General features: G+C 31.5%; 1 protein-coding gene across 4 annotated transcripts in view; it reads left to right on the plus strand.

The window, feature by feature from the left end:
• LOC148610156 (polyphosphatidylinositol phosphatase SYNJ1-like) overlaps positions 1–16,522 on the plus strand; it is a 38,141-nt gene extending 21,619 nt beyond the window's left edge. For all 4 annotated transcript variants that reach the window (XM_088542261.1, XM_088542260.1, XM_088542262.1 and 1 more), the window contains 10 exons: positions 686–845; positions 1,631–1,709; positions 3,258–3,458; positions 4,495–4,579; positions 5,511–5,682; positions 7,024–7,205; positions 7,517–7,619; positions 8,225–8,307; positions 9,016–9,157; positions 9,679–16,522. In XM_088542261.1, the coding sequence (XP_088398387.1) occupies positions 686–845; positions 1,631–1,709; positions 3,258–3,458; positions 4,495–4,579; positions 5,511–5,682; positions 7,024–7,205; positions 7,517–7,619; positions 8,225–8,307; positions 9,016–9,157; positions 9,679–10,499 (2,028 nt within the window). In that variant the 3' untranslated portion in view covers positions 10,500–16,522. The remainder of the gene's footprint in view (positions 1–685; positions 846–1,630; positions 1,710–3,257; positions 3,459–4,494; positions 4,580–5,510; positions 5,683–7,023; positions 7,206–7,516; positions 7,620–8,224; positions 8,308–9,015; positions 9,158–9,678) is intronic.
• The last annotated feature ends 552 nt before the right edge of the window (positions 16,523–17,074 follow it).

The following is a 17,074-nucleotide window of genomic DNA, read 5'->3' on the forward strand; positions in this document are numbered from 1 at the left end:
TTGTATCTATTGTTAATTAAGAAGTTATATGCCTGCTTGTGAGAGGATCAGTGTTGTATTTGCATCGTTTTTCTGTTTGATTATTCCATTGTCTTCAAATGGGCCTGGTTATAATAGAGAAGAGGTAAATTAGCAAACCCAGCCTATTACAGGGTTGTGAATAACTATGCAGACAGATATCAGAAGAAAAAAATGGTAGATTTGTAGGTCTTTTAAAGGAAAAGTTTTTCTCATTTTTTAAACCCCTAAATGAATTTCATGGGGTATATAAACTTCAGTCTGTATCTGTCTTCTGTCTGTCTGTCTGTCTGAAAGTCTGAAATAACATTGTCCACGACTTCTACTTCATTACTGTCTGGATTCTCATTAAAACATATGCAGAGTTAGATCACTATTTGGAAATGTGTATGTTGTCTGGAATTTCCATTTTGATATTGCAGGTTTCATGAAAAATATAGGTATTCATATTTCAGCTTGCTTGGAAGAATTTGGGTTTTGACAAGGTTTGTTTACGTCATGGTTATGGTAATGATGCATAAGCTATGTCCTGCATGTTTGAATTACAGTCTGCATTACACAAAATTATGGTACATTATATTTCATTTTAAAAATCAACTTCTGTATAGCATCATAAGGTATGATAGAACAGGTGTTTACTTAAAACTTGCTGTCTGTTATTTTCCAGACATTCCAGGGCTTTACAGAAGGACCTTTGAACTTTGCCCCTACCTACAAGTATGACTTGTTCTGTGATGATTACGACACCAGTGATAAATGCCGGACACCAGCTTGGACAGACAGAGTATTGTGGAGACGTAATGTATGGTGGAAGAAAGAGGCTAATTGTAAGTTGCATAAATAAATTTAAAACAAAGTCATTTGAAGGTTTGTTTTTTAAGTGACATAGTCACATAAAGCTTTGTTTCAAATGATGTAATTTAAAACACATGAATTCATAATAAAAGATGGAAAGTTTGTTCTTCTATGAACAGTTCATCATTGGAAATCCATTGATGCCGCCAATACATGCTACTTCATCACCCAGGGTCATTTGGCATACATTTCTTTGTTTTCCAAAATTTGTATGGGTCACAGTGATTGGCACCATCACACTTCTGTAATGGGATTTTTTTTGTTGAAGACTCAGTTCTACTATTATGAATATACCTATTCCTTTATTTTGGCTTATCCCTCATGCAACTAAAGTGAAAATATTTATCAATTGTAAAATTAATTCATGTTTTATATTGTTACAGCAGAAATAAGAAATAATTTCAAGCATGCATTAGTGAATATGGCTAGAAAATTAAGATTGGAATGGTTACAGATATCATGCTAAATGACCCTTGGGTGATGAAGTAGCAGGTGACAGAGGCACTCCTGGGTTTTCAAGAATGTCAAATATGTTTTGGAAATATTAGGAAGTTGTGGCTAGGTTTTATACCATAAAAGGTTTAAATAAATGTAGTTTATTTATTAATTCGTTTTTGGCAGTGTTTATAATCAATGAATAAACATTTCATGTAAAAATCTCAGCCTGATGTAAAGTAACATTGTGTTTAAAATTTAGAACATGTTGGTTTCTATGAACAGATAACTAGTATTAAGAATATTTTTTATACTATTTCAGTGCTAGAAAAGGAGAGCCATCTTGAAAATGGTCATTTGGTGCTTTACAACAGATCTGAACTGAAAACATCTGATCACAGGTTTGTACAGTTCAGTAATGATCAGTATCTTTGGATCGGTTTTAGTTATAGAATAGTTGCCATTTCACAAAAAGCTTTTAGTGTAAAATTAGTAGAAATTAATGATGTAACAATGTTATTTTCTATCTTGACATTACTTTGAATATGACTAATTGTACACCTACATTTTGTGAAATGGACTAGAGACCATTTGATAGATTGCAGGTGTGTCTTCCCTATTGGAGGCATACAGAGTTACCTCCCATTACAAGATTTGCCTGTCATTAAGCAGGTATCTTGTATTAAACTAATAGAACAAAACACATTTTTGTTTCTTATGAAAAATTGAAATCTTGATGACTTTTTAGTATTTTTTAAAAGAATCACGTAATTAACCTTTCAAGTTGAATGATTTAATTTATAGTACTTAAATGTTCATGTAAAGGGTATGCCTGTTAATCCTCCCACATTCGGGGAGACTTCCACAAAATCAATGAAAAATTTAGAATCTCCTGATTTGTGGTAGGTTTTTGGATAATATTGCTATATTTTCTGTGAAAAATACTAAATAATTGAATTTTTAAACTTAAAAATTTGCATTTACTCCAAAATCTCCCATATGAGACAGTGTCAGTGGGAGAGTAATCAAGTAATCAGCAGACACACAACAAAGAACATAAAATAACCAAAATAATACATACATGTACAAAGTAACTAAAGTAAATGAGCAACTGGGGCTCCACTGAAAACTTGGAGCATGGACCAGGTGCACCAGTAGGCTAAGCAGCCTCTGCTTTTCTTGAAACACCCACTGAGTTGCTCATAAAAAGTCAAGTCCAGGGTAGATGAACGAGGAAAGGAAAACATTTGACATGTTTTATGGGAAAGAATCTCCCACATAACTGTTCCAAAAGTTAACAGATATGGATTTTCTAGAACAGAAATGTCCAATATGAATGTATGGATTCAGTTAATATACATTTACTGATTGATTGTACCAGAAAGTCTTTCAGAAAAAAAAAAAAAAAAAAACAATTTCTTTGTTTGTTCAAGTTTATACACTTACCCTTGAATCCATATTTCCATGTGTCCATAACAATTTTTTTCCATCACAGTTTTCTCTGTAACTGCTCATCATGGGGGCTTGAAATATAAACTCATTCTTTCTGTAGGTATGCCATATAGTGGGATCCAGAAAAATTCAACTACAACTTCCTGTTTCCCGAGGAATTAATTTATTTTTTTACTTTATATTTTTAAAAGTTGAAATTCTCAGTAACTACTCATCACAGCAGCTTGAAATATTAACACTTTCTTATGTATGTATGCATTATGATGGGATTCAGAAAAATTCAGAAAAATTCTTTAACCGAGTTAAACCAGGTTATTTCATTTAAAGAGTAATCAAGGGAACCAAGATTCTAGCTGAATTTAAAAGAATGTAATCCAGGGACAAAGACCAGAAATTAGAAACATTTCTTAAATAATATTGCTTTTCTATAAGATTGAAATATTATAGAGTGATAGCATTCAAGTGAAGCAAAACATTAATTATCTATATATTTTCAGGCCAGTTGTTGCAATATTAGATGTTGAAGTGGTTCAACCTCAAGATGACAAGAAACAGGAAGTATTAAAGGATGTCATAGGTCAACAAGGTCCACCAGATGGCACTGTGATTGTGTCCTTGACAGAGGGTGAATTTGATGATGAAATGATTGACTGCATTGTAGAAACATTGTCAGATATTGGTGATCTCCTTCTCGTAAGGTATTTTCATCAATACAGGGACTTAATTTTTAAAAAAATTGAGATAGTTTATATGAATGATATGTATTAAGAGGGAGTCCATGCAAAAGCCAGGCAGTGGGTTGCATGTGACAAATTTTGTTCTTGAAACATTTTCACCAATTTCATATCACAAATGGATCTTTTCTCAAAGTTGAATGTTTGGTTTGGATTTTCTGCATCAATTAATGAGAAATAAATTACGTAGAAAGCATTTAAATTTGTTGAAAAGGGGGAGACAGTTCTTTAATTTTAGCAAAATTTGGTTGCTTTGTAAGGGAATTTTAAAAATCATTTTCTGAGCCAACCATTGTTGATTCAAAACAAACTTTATACTTTTTGACATACATGTTGTATATACATTATATTGGAACTATAGTGGGATAAAATTTTCCCTGTGCAATCTATATAATAGGATCTTCTTGATTTTTACATGGACAGCCTCTTAACATAAAAGACAGATATTCATTTTCAATGTAAGGGTAAAGATTCCATATAAAAAACTTTTTCCTAATTCTTATATTTGCTTGCACATTTTTATGAAATAAGTAAGAAACATCCATTTTATAGTGTGTATTTCATCAGTATTCTATTGAATACTACTCTAAGAATCAGGCAAAATGTGTATAAGGTGTGACAGATGATGTAAAAAAAACTCAAAGATTTTAATGCATTATCGTAGTATCTTATACCTCATATCCTCCAGAAATAACAAAGTGTTTGTTAAATTTGCCTTTTTAAGATATTGATAGGTAATATTTAGTTAAAATGCACTGTAGGAAAAGGTGGATAAATTCTTTCACACTTTTTTCACATATATCTGCAGTAAAAAATATCTTTGCCATAAAGGCTTCTGATTTCCAGTTGATTTGTAGGTGTGTTGAATATTTCTGAGGCAAAAAAGACCAAATTAATAAAAAAAATAATGTGCCAGCCATTGCCTGATTTTGACACAATGATACTTAAATTCAAATATATGTATCTTTATAGTATACAAAATATTCAAATCCTTTTCTAGATTTGGCGATGAAGACACAAGTATGTGGCTGTTCTTTAGGACTGGGAAAAGTGCAATAGATGCATTAAAGTACAATAACCAACAGGTAGGATGGTAGAACAGATAAATGAAATTAAAGAACCTTAGTGAGTGCACTCGCATATCCCACACGTCCCAATGTTGGATACTCAAGTAAATTTTTTTGTAAGAGAAATATATGTAGAAAGACCCTGATAAAAAAAGAAATAAGTGGTTTTTTTTTCAGGCTTTAGACCTTTATCTTCTAACTAAATTCTGTTACCCAGAATGGTAGTTTCAAACTCCAAACTGTGATTTCTTTGAGTTTTAGTTAATCTAATGTAAATATCATCGTGGTGGAACAGAACGTACACTTGACCTGTAACTTATCATGGTGAAAAATATCCAAAATCATGTCATAATCTGCAAGCGTTTAGAAAAAAATTCCGGAAAACATTTTTTTCTTTGAATTTTGCTAAGTTCAAGGCCCGTAATTTCGGTAAAAATCATCAGAGTGGAACAAAAGTCAAACTTGACCTGTAACTTATCATGGTGAACTTATATACCAAAAATCATGTCAATATCTGCAAGCGTTTAAAAAAAAGTCTGGAAAACTGAAGATGGACTGACGGACGGACTGATGCACGGACAGGTCAAAAACATTATACCCTTCGCAATTTCGTATAAAATGCGATAAACTAACTGTATTTGAGTAGATCTACACTTTTGTAGCTTACTAATAATACAATGATGCAGTTCTGTCTGGTTGACTGGTCTGCAGTAGATATTATCTAGGCTAATTCAGTAAAAGTCGGTTACTTGCACAGAACCCCTTCCCTTAATGAGTGATTTCTATCCTGTCCTTCTTTGTGGAGTCAGTTAAACAGAACAATCAACAAAGGACATACATGTTTTTTTCAAAATTTGACCCTATGCAAAATAGAATTTAAGAATTGCTTGAGTCTCCCTAAATTACATTAATGTTACACTTACTTCATTTAAATTGTATTTTTTTTCAGTTGAATGGCAGAAAGATTAGGGTTCAGCTAAAGACCAATGACTGGAAACAGCAGATTGACAAAGAGATGGGATTGTGTTCTATGAACACTGGTGCTCTGTTCAACAATGTCAGTAACAGTCTACTTGGAGAAGACTTTACCAGTACTGGCTTGTATGATTTTGAATCTGATGGTATGAAGGAATCATTAGTGTTTTCCTTTTGCATTACTTTTTTTAAAGTCAAATGTTTTTTCTTTTAAAAACTCAGTTTTTACAGTCATTCTAGACAAACTTGTATTTAAATTTAAATTCAAATTTGTGTATTTTAAAATCAAGATATGTTACCCATTATACATGTAAATGGCTCAAATTAAGAAATAATTCTTTATACTGTATTGTACCAATGATTTGCATCATGGTTGAATGTAAATTTACAGTGAGTTTTTTCTGAACCTGAATACCTGAACCCTTTTAGGAGGTTTTCACTGATATTGCACCAAATAAATGATTTTATCATATTTTAACTCACAGATGATAAAACTTATACAGATAAGAAGAATCTTTATGTTTTACAAAGACATAAAATTGTTGATTTCATATGTACTTTTTGGTGCTTATTATCAATTAACTGACTCAAGAAATGTAAAACAATTTATTACCTACAAAATCCTAATAAGATTATTTTATGCTGTATCTTGGTTTTGAATTGTCTTTTTCCCATTCTAAGGCTGTAATTGAAAATGTATTTGATTTTTTAACCACATGCTGTTTTTAAAATTTTTGCCAGAGTTTTCCGATTCTACATTGTCTGTTTTCTGCAGATTTCATGAGAGAAACCAATTTTCCTTCAGTCTCTTCTTGATTTCAATTTTTTCTCCACTCTCTATTGTAAAATTAAGATTTAAACATGCTCGCTAAAAATCTTTATTCTTACATCTGAATTGGAGAATAATTTAATAATTAATTTGAAAGAGTGAATAACCATAATATAATTATGAGTGCCGAAGAACGCCTAGATTTAAAGAGTGTGCGGAACTTGTTTCATGCATGAGTTAAATGTTCAAGTATTCTTTGCACAAGTGATCATATTATTCACGATAACCAATTGATTATCTTATTTACTGTACAGATTTTCTTCATAATTATCTATATTTTCAACTTGAATTTTAAATTCTGTGATTGGCGTATTGATATCAAAGTGGTGACATTTTGGCATGAGAAGATCAGAGAATGAAATTACAGAATTTATTTCACAATGTGAATTATTGAAATTATTGACGCTGGGAACATTGGATAAAACACTGCTGTCTATGTAATAAATAATTTTATTTAATCCCTCATTACTGGAGAAGAATCTTTATTTCCATCCACCCACATATCATACAATAACTAAAATAAGCTTTGAGGGATTTTTTAGGGTTTTTTTTCCCTATCCTTTATCTTTCTTTGAGATTAATGGAACTAAAATACTGAAAAGTACAATGTACTCATTAGTGATATTGTTTATTAGGACAATATGTGATATATTGACAGATGATGAGGATGATACTGATACATTAGGAGTGCTAGATAACAATACACCAACACACTCTGGTAGAAGTAGTCCTGCCTTCTCAGATGATGGTCTATTGGATGGACCAGTGCCACCAAGTAGACCTGCACCTCCTGCTAGGCCAGAAATGACTCCAGTAGTGGCAGAAGACAAACCAAAAGAAGTAAAAAAAATTCTTGATGACAGCAAATAAAATATACCCTCTCTAATCATCTAAGTAGGAATTGATACTTGGATTATAAGACCATAACAACTTATGTGTAAAAAAAAAAATCCTGTAATTTTGAGATACTTTAATTTTTATTCTAGAGAGATTTAAGGATCATTCTCTGATATTAATACAGTTAGGTATGTATATATCTCAAATTCAAGATTCTTGCATTATAAATTGTTAATTATGAGATTTAGTCAAATGATGGTACATGTATTAAAAGCACATATAAATTGCATTGATATATTTTATCTATCTAAAAGGTACCAGGAAAGCAGCCACCACAGAGACCTGCCCCTCCAACCAAACCTCCCCCTCCTCAAAGGCCTCCTGGTGGTCCTCAGAAACCAGGTCAACCTTCCTCAGGTAATAACAAATTTATTGACTTTTGTGCAATGTTCTGTGGAATTGTAATGTATACCAATAAAATAGGTATAATATTGATGTTGTCCCCTGGTATCCATATTGTTATAACTAAAAATCATTTCAACAGTGTATTATCTTAGGACTAACCAAAAGTGTTAGCTCATCACTAAAACAATTTTGGTTTGTTTTAAATATGATGGGTTGTACTGTGCATGCTTTTAATTGCATAAAGTGGATTTGTGTCGATGTCTTTATGCTACAGTTTTCAGAACATGGTTGTTATATTATTTGCAAGCAAAATTAGAGGGGTGTTTAGGAATCACTATGCCTGGCAGCTGTCTGCCCTCCTATTTTTCTTGTACCTTATAAGTGCAACTCTGTGTGTATCATTTAAAATTGTTACATGTTAAATGTTTACATGTTTAGAGCCTTAGTGTTTTCCAGGCTTAAAGCAAAGAGTTTGATTGCCTTTAATTAGACTCAAAACCTGGAATTCTTGGGCAGCAAACATTATCGTTTTTTTTTGTTATATTTATATGATCAGAATCTCATCACTATTAATTTTTCTATTGTTGATAATGTTTGTAATTTTCTGTATGTTGTAGGTCCTGCTAAGAAAATACCACCAGTCAGGAAACCCTTGGGATCTCAGACCATAAACAGCATTAAATTTAGAAAACAAGCAAAGGTTAGAGTTGTTTAATACCAATATAACCCTAACCCTAACCCTAACCCCTAACCCTAACCCTAACCCTAACCCTAACCCTAACCCTAACCTTAAACTTGGCAGGTGTAAGTTGTAATTTGATTATGAAATTTGTAGAATTGGCAGTTTGCCAATATATCCTTATATAGTACTGTTTTGGTATTAAACAATAGAATACTGTTTGGGTTAGTAATAAGGTACATTCTTTGAGTTCTCTTTCTCTGTAATTGAATTTCAACAACTACCTGATACATCATAAACAAACTTTTAGAAATTTAGTTTTATAGTTTTGCTGCCCCACACAAATACATTATCGGTAATAATAGCAGGGATGATTTTGTTCCGCTTTTTAGTGGAATTTCACCATTTCAAATCTGGATTTTACCATTACGATTTTTTTTTGCTGTATATATATACTTCTGATTTTGCCAATTTCCGCTTTGTTTGTAGACCAAGTAAAATCTTCTCTGTGATAGCAACCCACACACAGTAGTATCTACATTATATCTGATACATATGTTCATAGATGGAAAATGGACATTCTATTACATAGAATAATTTGATTACTTGGCAAGCCCATTCAGATCCACAAACATGAGCTAAAGTAATTTTACACAATTGATATTCATCATGGCTTCCCAATGATGCTTGTTGCAGAAAATGATTAAGTTATGTTATTTTATTACACAGATTGGAATGATAGGGCTGCCTACCAATGTAATGCACACAGGCCATGCTGCCAACATGAAAGAAGCACAGAATGTTATAGAGAAGTTAATTCGAGGGGAGAGTGTTGAGGCGACATTACCACAGCCTCTCATGCCACTTAATGGTAATCTAATGAACTTTAATCTGTATATTAAAATAGACTATAGAAAAGTTAGCATCTAACAACAAAGCCTATTTTCAACATAAGTAACACAATTCAATTTATATAAATCATAGTGTTTTATCAATCATACAATGTTACAGATTCAAATAACATGTTTTGTGTTTTACTTACATGCTATGACACTGTCTACTTGAGGTTATTGTATAATTGGTGTACATTTTGTAAGACAAACTCACTGACTTAATGAAAACGGCAAAATTCTTCATGTATCAGTTAAAAAGGATTATTAATCAAAGATTATTATCACTAAAAGCATGGCTCCATCTCAGAACCCCACCAATACAATGTCAGGCCTTAGTGTCCACTTGTGTCTGTGGCCCAGACATTGTGAATATGTTCAGAACCTATGCAGGTTAAATCTTTTTACATAAACTCTGATGATTTTCATCAAAATTGATTGATTATGATCATTTTCCTCATTTACAAACATGAAGCAATTTTATAAGTTTTTATCCTTTCAGATAACCAAAGACTATCATCACAAATATCTCAGAGTAAGACTTCTGAGACTTTATCAACTGTAACAGAGGGACCAGTAGAAGGACAAAATGTTCCTAAACCAATTCCTAGGGCCAGGAGTACAGGAAATATTTCTGGGAACCCAGTCCCTGTTCCAAGAACAAGGGCTAGTCCAACAGAAGATAGGAAAAGTCAAACTCTACCACCAGCTAATGATATGAGTGCCCCAGCTCCAAGGCCCAGACCTGCACCAAGACGAGAAGTTCAAAGTGCATTTGTTCCTTCTTCTGTTACAGAAAGGAGCCAAGTAGGACATGAAAATTCTAGTCAATTGAATTGGTTACTTGATGCACCAATATCACCAGTACCACAGTCAAAACCAGATCCGTTTGATACAAGTAATGTTCCAGTGTATGCCAAAGTTAATCGTAAATTAAACAATACAGATAATCAGTATGTTGATGCATATTCTAGTCGAAGTCAACAAAATGGAGATAACTTTCATTCTGATTCTAATCAAAGCCTACCAGAACCAAGTTTTAGCCCCCCAAATATTCCACCTCCTCCTCCTGAATCTCCACCACCGTCTCCACCTGGGGATTTTGGATCACCAGAAGAGGAATCATTTTCATCAAATGACCAAAACCCTCCCTCTCATCCTCCTCCTAATCTCCCCCCTCCTCCACCCCCTAGACCACAAGATGGTCCTCCTCTGGACTTGCCCCCAGTACCCTCAAGACCAGCTAGGCCCCCATCTAGTATACCAAATAATCTTCCACCTGTTCCTACAAGAAATCTACCTGCTGTACCACCAAGAAATTAGTATTATTTGTTTTCTTATGAAAGTTTTTTCACACACTCTCCTACAGGGTATGTAAGTCTTGTCATGTGACCCTGTGATTTCACGAGAATGGGTCCTAGTCTATCATTCAAAGGCATAGAGATTTGTCATTTAAAAAGCGTTGAGTTCAGTGTTAAGGGCAAAAATCTTACTGTGTAAAAAGTACCGATAAAAATGACAAATAACTATTTCTACATAATAAATATTGTAAGAAAAAACATAAACTAGAAAATTTTGCATTGTTATACAACGTTTTGAGTACCCGGAAGTAAACAATAAAATACAGATCGGTCTTCAGTTTTCAATACCATCTACATTGGAAATTCTGGTAAAGAAAATGAAACTTGAATGAGACCTACATACCCTGTTAGGCTGATTAATGGTATTTATACACATTGTTACTTTGTTATACAAGTAAAATTTCTTTTAATCTGACATAAGGTAAAGTAAAAAGACCTTAACAATGATTTTTCAAATAATAAAAAATGTGATGTTTGCATTTATGTATGTGATAGATATTGGTCAAATAAATGTGCTTGTACTTTCATCATTTAAAGTATATAATGGGTATTCATCTCAATTGATAATGTTAGATTTATTGTAAAATTTTTTCACTGTTAAAGCCAAATTGATACATGAACAATCACATCATATTAGCTTTTATTATCTCATCTGCTTTTTAAAACATAGCCAGTTAAAATAAATCAATCATATTTTGTGGGAGGATATTTTGTAAAATGATTGATATTGTTCTAGAGTTTTGTATCATTGGGCCAAGTAATTCATTTTCTTCAGCGTTTTAGCATTGTTCAAGAGTTCACATTTATTATTAAAATGATTTATTTATATATTAAAATAAATTTGAATTGTGTAAAATTATTGATAGAAGTCAACAAACCATGACATATCAAATTCAGCATTGCTTTTAATTTTACCTTTGGTGATTCCCCATTATTAATATCTTTGTTAAAGTAAAGTAGGAGAAAAAATGATCGGTTCAGGTATTTTTTGAAAGAACAGTGGCAAGGTGCTATATTTTTCCCTCATTTGCTTTCGAAGTAAAATCAACCAGTTTGCTTGAAAAATGAATTGACAATTTTATCATATTATTAAGTTTTTCCATAGGTCTTTCAAGTGATCTGGTTAGTCAAATATATGGAAGAATTTCATTATAAGAGAGTTCTTTTATGATACCAGGCCCTGGTGCAATTACTTCAATATGAATATAGCTAGCAATTATTTTAGAAAATGGTTTAAGATTTTTGGGGGAAAATGCACCAAACTTTTTTTTCTGCACCTATACCAAAATTTTGTTTATGAGGGTTAAGCATAACTTCAGTATTCATCTTCCTTATAGAAAAAGGTTGTATATTTACATAGTCCTGCCAGCCTGATTTTTGTTTTAAAAAATCAGTACATGCATTTCGGATTCTGTCTCTTGGTATTCAATTATGCTCATGTGTTTTATGGCAACAACTTTACTCTACAGTATTTGTATACTACTATTATTATTATAATTATTAATATTATTTGAACAGTGTAACCTGTCTAAACCAAACCCCTTTTGCACTTCAGTATTTAAATGTCAGTCCCTGTAAGACTCAGGCAGTTAGTGAAACATGGTATGGAAAAAAACATCATTTTGATAGTGTAATTTGACTATTTGCATCATCAGAATCAAGGAAAACAGACAAGATTTTCCATATCATGCTGGACCATTGAGTTACAATTTCATTGAAATGCACTGGAAATGAACTTTTCAAGGGCAGATAACTCTGTCTAAAACTTCATTTCTTTAAGATTCTATTGAAAAATTTCTGAGCAAAGCCAGTGATGCAGAGATCAAGTAACGGTCTTTTCAAATAGAGAAATCATCCTTGAGTGATATTACATTGTCAGATCAGTGGGATTTTGACATGCATGTTTCTGATTTTTCCAATTTTGCCTGATTCTTACAAACACTTACACTTATGTAGTACTCCAGATAAGAATAATGCGAAATGTGATTCATGGTTGGAAAGGCTACATATTTTTATTTTTGATATTTTGTTTAAAACGTTATAGTAAACAGAAATTAACATGTGGCTTCTCATGTAACTCATGTTCATAAGAGATAAAAACTATATAGAATGCACTGTAGAATTTGAAATTAAGGGAGATAATTCTGTAAATGACACTTAAAAACAATAGAAACTTGTATTTTCAATGTGGATTATCTCCTAAGAGCAGACACTGAGACAGATTGGAATGAATAATTATACATTTCATCATATAGATCTATAAAGCAACTTGATAACAAAAATTAAGAAATGTGCAGCTTTTTTTTGGGGTGTATCACATTTTACAGAATTTGCATGATTCTTACAAAGACTACTATTTACCGGTAATCAATTTTAAGATAGGTGTTCAGTTTACCCAGGTTCTAAATACATTTACATTGTATTCTGATATGAAGTGGAAAACAAAAAGTGACAAGTTTTTGGTTTATTCTGGACTTGGTTTAGATAGGCTTCTCTGTATTGTCATAGAACAAAACTTATTTTGTTTTGTAAATTAGAGCTTTAAGTTATTCTTGCATAATATGACAATTTTAACAATACTCAATGGGGACAAGTTTAGTGAAAACCAATTTAAGCTGAATTTCTTTGAGATTTAAAATTTTGTAAACTCTTTTTTGAAACTTTTAGTTGTTTTTAATGTTGATTTTGTGGATAGGCTATCCCAAATTTTCCCAAGGATTTTGCATCATTTTAGTAAAAATTTGTAAGGAAACTTAGATTTATTTTATGTTTACACATGCAAAAATTAAGTTAAATAGTGGTGTGGTGGATTTGAAAAAGACACCTCTATTTACCATGAGATTGAGGTACAATTTCTCACTAATCTTAGTCTTACTCTAAAACATGAATTATCAGACTCCCTTTAGTATTGAGTTTTCACTATTCTTATGGTACACATATACTGTAATATTTTTTTGTGATTTCTTTCACTTTGACTTGTGGGTCTTTTAAATATGTATAGGTTTATTTACTTCTTAGATGTTAATTACTTATAAACTGATAACCATTTCCACTAATAGATTACCAGTATTGTAAAGCATGTACTAAATGCATGTGGTCTTTTATGTTATCAATACATTGTACATTACTTTTACATTTATACATACCAATTTTAAGTACTAGTTAACAAATGAATCATGCAAGGAAATAATTACACAGAAAATAAAAAATTGTGATATTGATAGCACTAAAATTTTAAAAATAAGACATCTAATGGAAAATTATATGAAACCCCACCACGTTGCAAACTATTTTAGGGGTACTATTAACTTTAAATGGCAAACTTTATTAGTTTAATGCTGAAGAAGGATATCGGTTATCCAAAATATTCAATGTAAATTTTACCATCTGCATGTATCTCTGGAGATTTTGTACTTTTAATTTGTTTATTTGTACTTCCGTAGTTACAAAATTAGTGCTAAATGTGAATTACACATATAGATAGTGCAATAGTACATTGTGATTTTGTGATAAAGTGTTTTTTTATACATCCATAATTGTTATTGAGAAAACATGATAAAAAAAAACAATTTAGCTTTACAAAAAAATATTCATGGCTAGCAGCTACATGTATGACCATTGAATCAATGAAATTGTAAGTATATGAATTAAATTATTCATGTACACAATCACAAGTTCCTCTACTCTAAAAAATCTCTTGCTGTCCTATTTTGGGCTATTTAGAGAAGATGTTAGTGAGATTTACCAAAATTTTGAAAAGATAGTAGGGTAAAATAAAAAGAGTACAAGGAACTTTGCTTCAATTTGTAGTACTGTAAACATATTAATTTTTGCAGATTCTGTCAAGTGACCATATTGTAGGCATCAATCTTAGTGGTTTAAAATAAAGATTTGTGTTACATAGTGTTAAAAAATGATTTCGCAACTTGAATTTTTCGCACTTTTCAGTCCATTGCTAAAATAGCGAAAAATTAGTACAAGAAAATTAAAACATTTACAGTATCATACAACTTGCCTGCGACTTGACAGGCCAGCTTTTGAATGGTGATTTTTGTTACATTCCCTCTCTAATGTTTTAGAAGTAGTTAAAGCAGAGAAAAAATAATGCCAATGAATTTTTTTGTTCCATTATTATAACTATATGGATGTTAATTAGATTATTGGTATGTATGTTTTATGCAAATCTGTACTAATATAAATGTTGTTATACTGGTAGTGTTGTGAATATACATTCCATATAGAAGGGCATGAACAATTCTCTATTTGTCACAATTGTGGTTTTCTAGGAAGCTGTGGCCCTTTTCACAAAATATCGTAAGAGTAAAATTAGTCATAAGTTGTGACGTCATAATACTTAACTGTATTATGACATCATAACTTACAACTAATTTTACACTTATGATTTTTTGTGAAAAGGACCGTTGGTGCAAAAAATGAAAGTGAGACACATTCTTTTAAAAAGGGGGGATTTTTTTTGCTAGTTTTTGTTGTTGTTTTTTTTTGTTTTGTAGATGCAAATATTTTGTGAATTATTAATCTATGCCACTTAACTATTTTAAACTTACTTCATTAAATTGGTTTCAATTTCAACAGTCACCTTACTTTATTTTTTTTTTGTAAATTTTGAACTTTATGAATTGCATGGATATTACATTGTAGTATTTTTTGGTAGTTTTAAATGGTATGCTTACATATAAATTTACTTTTGAACTGAAGACACTAATTATAACATAACATTAACAGAAACAAAAAGGTTAGGAAGGCAGGGGCCATGGGCCATTTGGCCCTTTTGACAGAAATTGGTCCCTTCTCAAAATTTCCTTTCCAATCACTGGAAAACGTGCTTTGTTTACTGTACATCTCAACATTATATTGCTTTAACGGGGGCATGATAATGGTCCTATAGTGTACTTGGGTACTGTATGATTGTTAATTGGCAAAGCCATAATTAGGTAATTGACTGTTAATTGGTAAGACCATAATCAAGTATTTTATTGTTAATTGGTTAGGCCTTTGTTAGTTATTGTTCAATTTCCATTAGGCCATCATAAAAAAATTCCTAGATTTTCATCCAACATTTTTCAAAATTAGGGGCAGGTAGGTGAATTTTATTTTGTATCAATTTAAGTGAAAAATGCTGTCAATTTGAAAGAAATTGGCCTAAATTGGGAACAATGTCAGAATAAAATTTTGTGAGGAGGGGATGAGAATCTAGGATATCCTTCTATTGTGGACTTACATTGTTATGCTAGCAGATTTTTAGTGACAGCAGGGTTGTGAAGTTCTATTTACATACCTAAAAAAATGAAAGTATAGATAGTAAAGGTTACCAGTAATTAGAAGCAAATCAATATTAGTTTCAAACTGTTTTAAAGACTTGCAATTGAAATGAAGAACATACAAATGTAGTTTAATTTCAAGTGAAAATCAAGTGGAAACCATGAGAATTTTAAACATGCACCAATAATGATTATGAAAATTACCCATTTTGGCCATACCAAGGGTTATTTGTTGTGTACAGTATTCCACTGTTATGTTGATTTGTGCATTTGATACATATTTATAGAATAAACTGTGATATATATGAATTGCTACATGTTTTATTATATATATTACCGGTACTGTGAAAGTTATTGTTTGTAGGGTACCAACTTCGGTTGTATTCATGGGTTTGGTAAACCACTAAATTTGGTTTCTAACGAAAAAGAAATTTCCTGTTCATTTGTATGAAAGAGTGTTCAATATTCTGAATTGATCATTTTTCTCTAAACCACAAAAATTGAAACCCAAGATTAAAAGTTCTTTCACAGTAGTTGAGCCTTCATTACTACAAGTATGTTGGTTTTATATGGCTTCAAATTTTTTTTTAAATTGTCAATTTTTTGTGAAATTGTGTTATATGGATGCAAGAGTTTGTCTGTCTGTTCATGTGTCAAACAATATGTATATAACTCACAATTAAGCGTTAAAGTTCTCATACTCTAAGCCTCATGTAAAACAATTGATTCAATGACTATGCCTGAGGTGTAAATGCCTTTTTAGTCCACTTGAAATTTGATCCATACCTTCACTACAAGACAACCACACCAAACAAAAAATTAAATTAGATAACATAAATATGTTTCAATTTGTCACAAAAAGGTGTACGAGACTGACTGCCTATTATGAACAGTACAATAACTAAGACCAATTACTAATCAATATACTGGTCATCTCTTCATTTCACCAAGTACAGAGACCACAAATCACAAAGTCACTAATGTATTTTTTTTTTTTTTTTTTTTTTTTTTTGATCAGTCAACAAACAGTATGTTGTAACATAACCATTGAGATATTTTCATGAAAATCTATTGACCTTTGTTGGAGTTATTACTCTTTTTGACTTTTTTTGCTTTTTTGAAGTTTTCATTTTTGAAAAGAAACTCACCTGAATCTCAAGTACATGTATAAGGGTTGTTGGCCCCAATGCTCTTTTTAAATGATCTAATTTTTGAGTGACTCAGTTGGCACAGAAGGTAGCACTAATGATAAATATAG

This window comes from Perna viridis, chromosome 8 (assembly GCF_037379345.1).
Source record: "Perna viridis isolate PV_CMFRI_1.1 ecotype Kerala chromosome 8, ASM3737934v1, whole genome shotgun sequence".
Classification (NCBI taxonomy): Eukaryota; Metazoa; Mollusca; class Bivalvia; order Mytilida; family Mytilidae; genus Perna; species Perna viridis.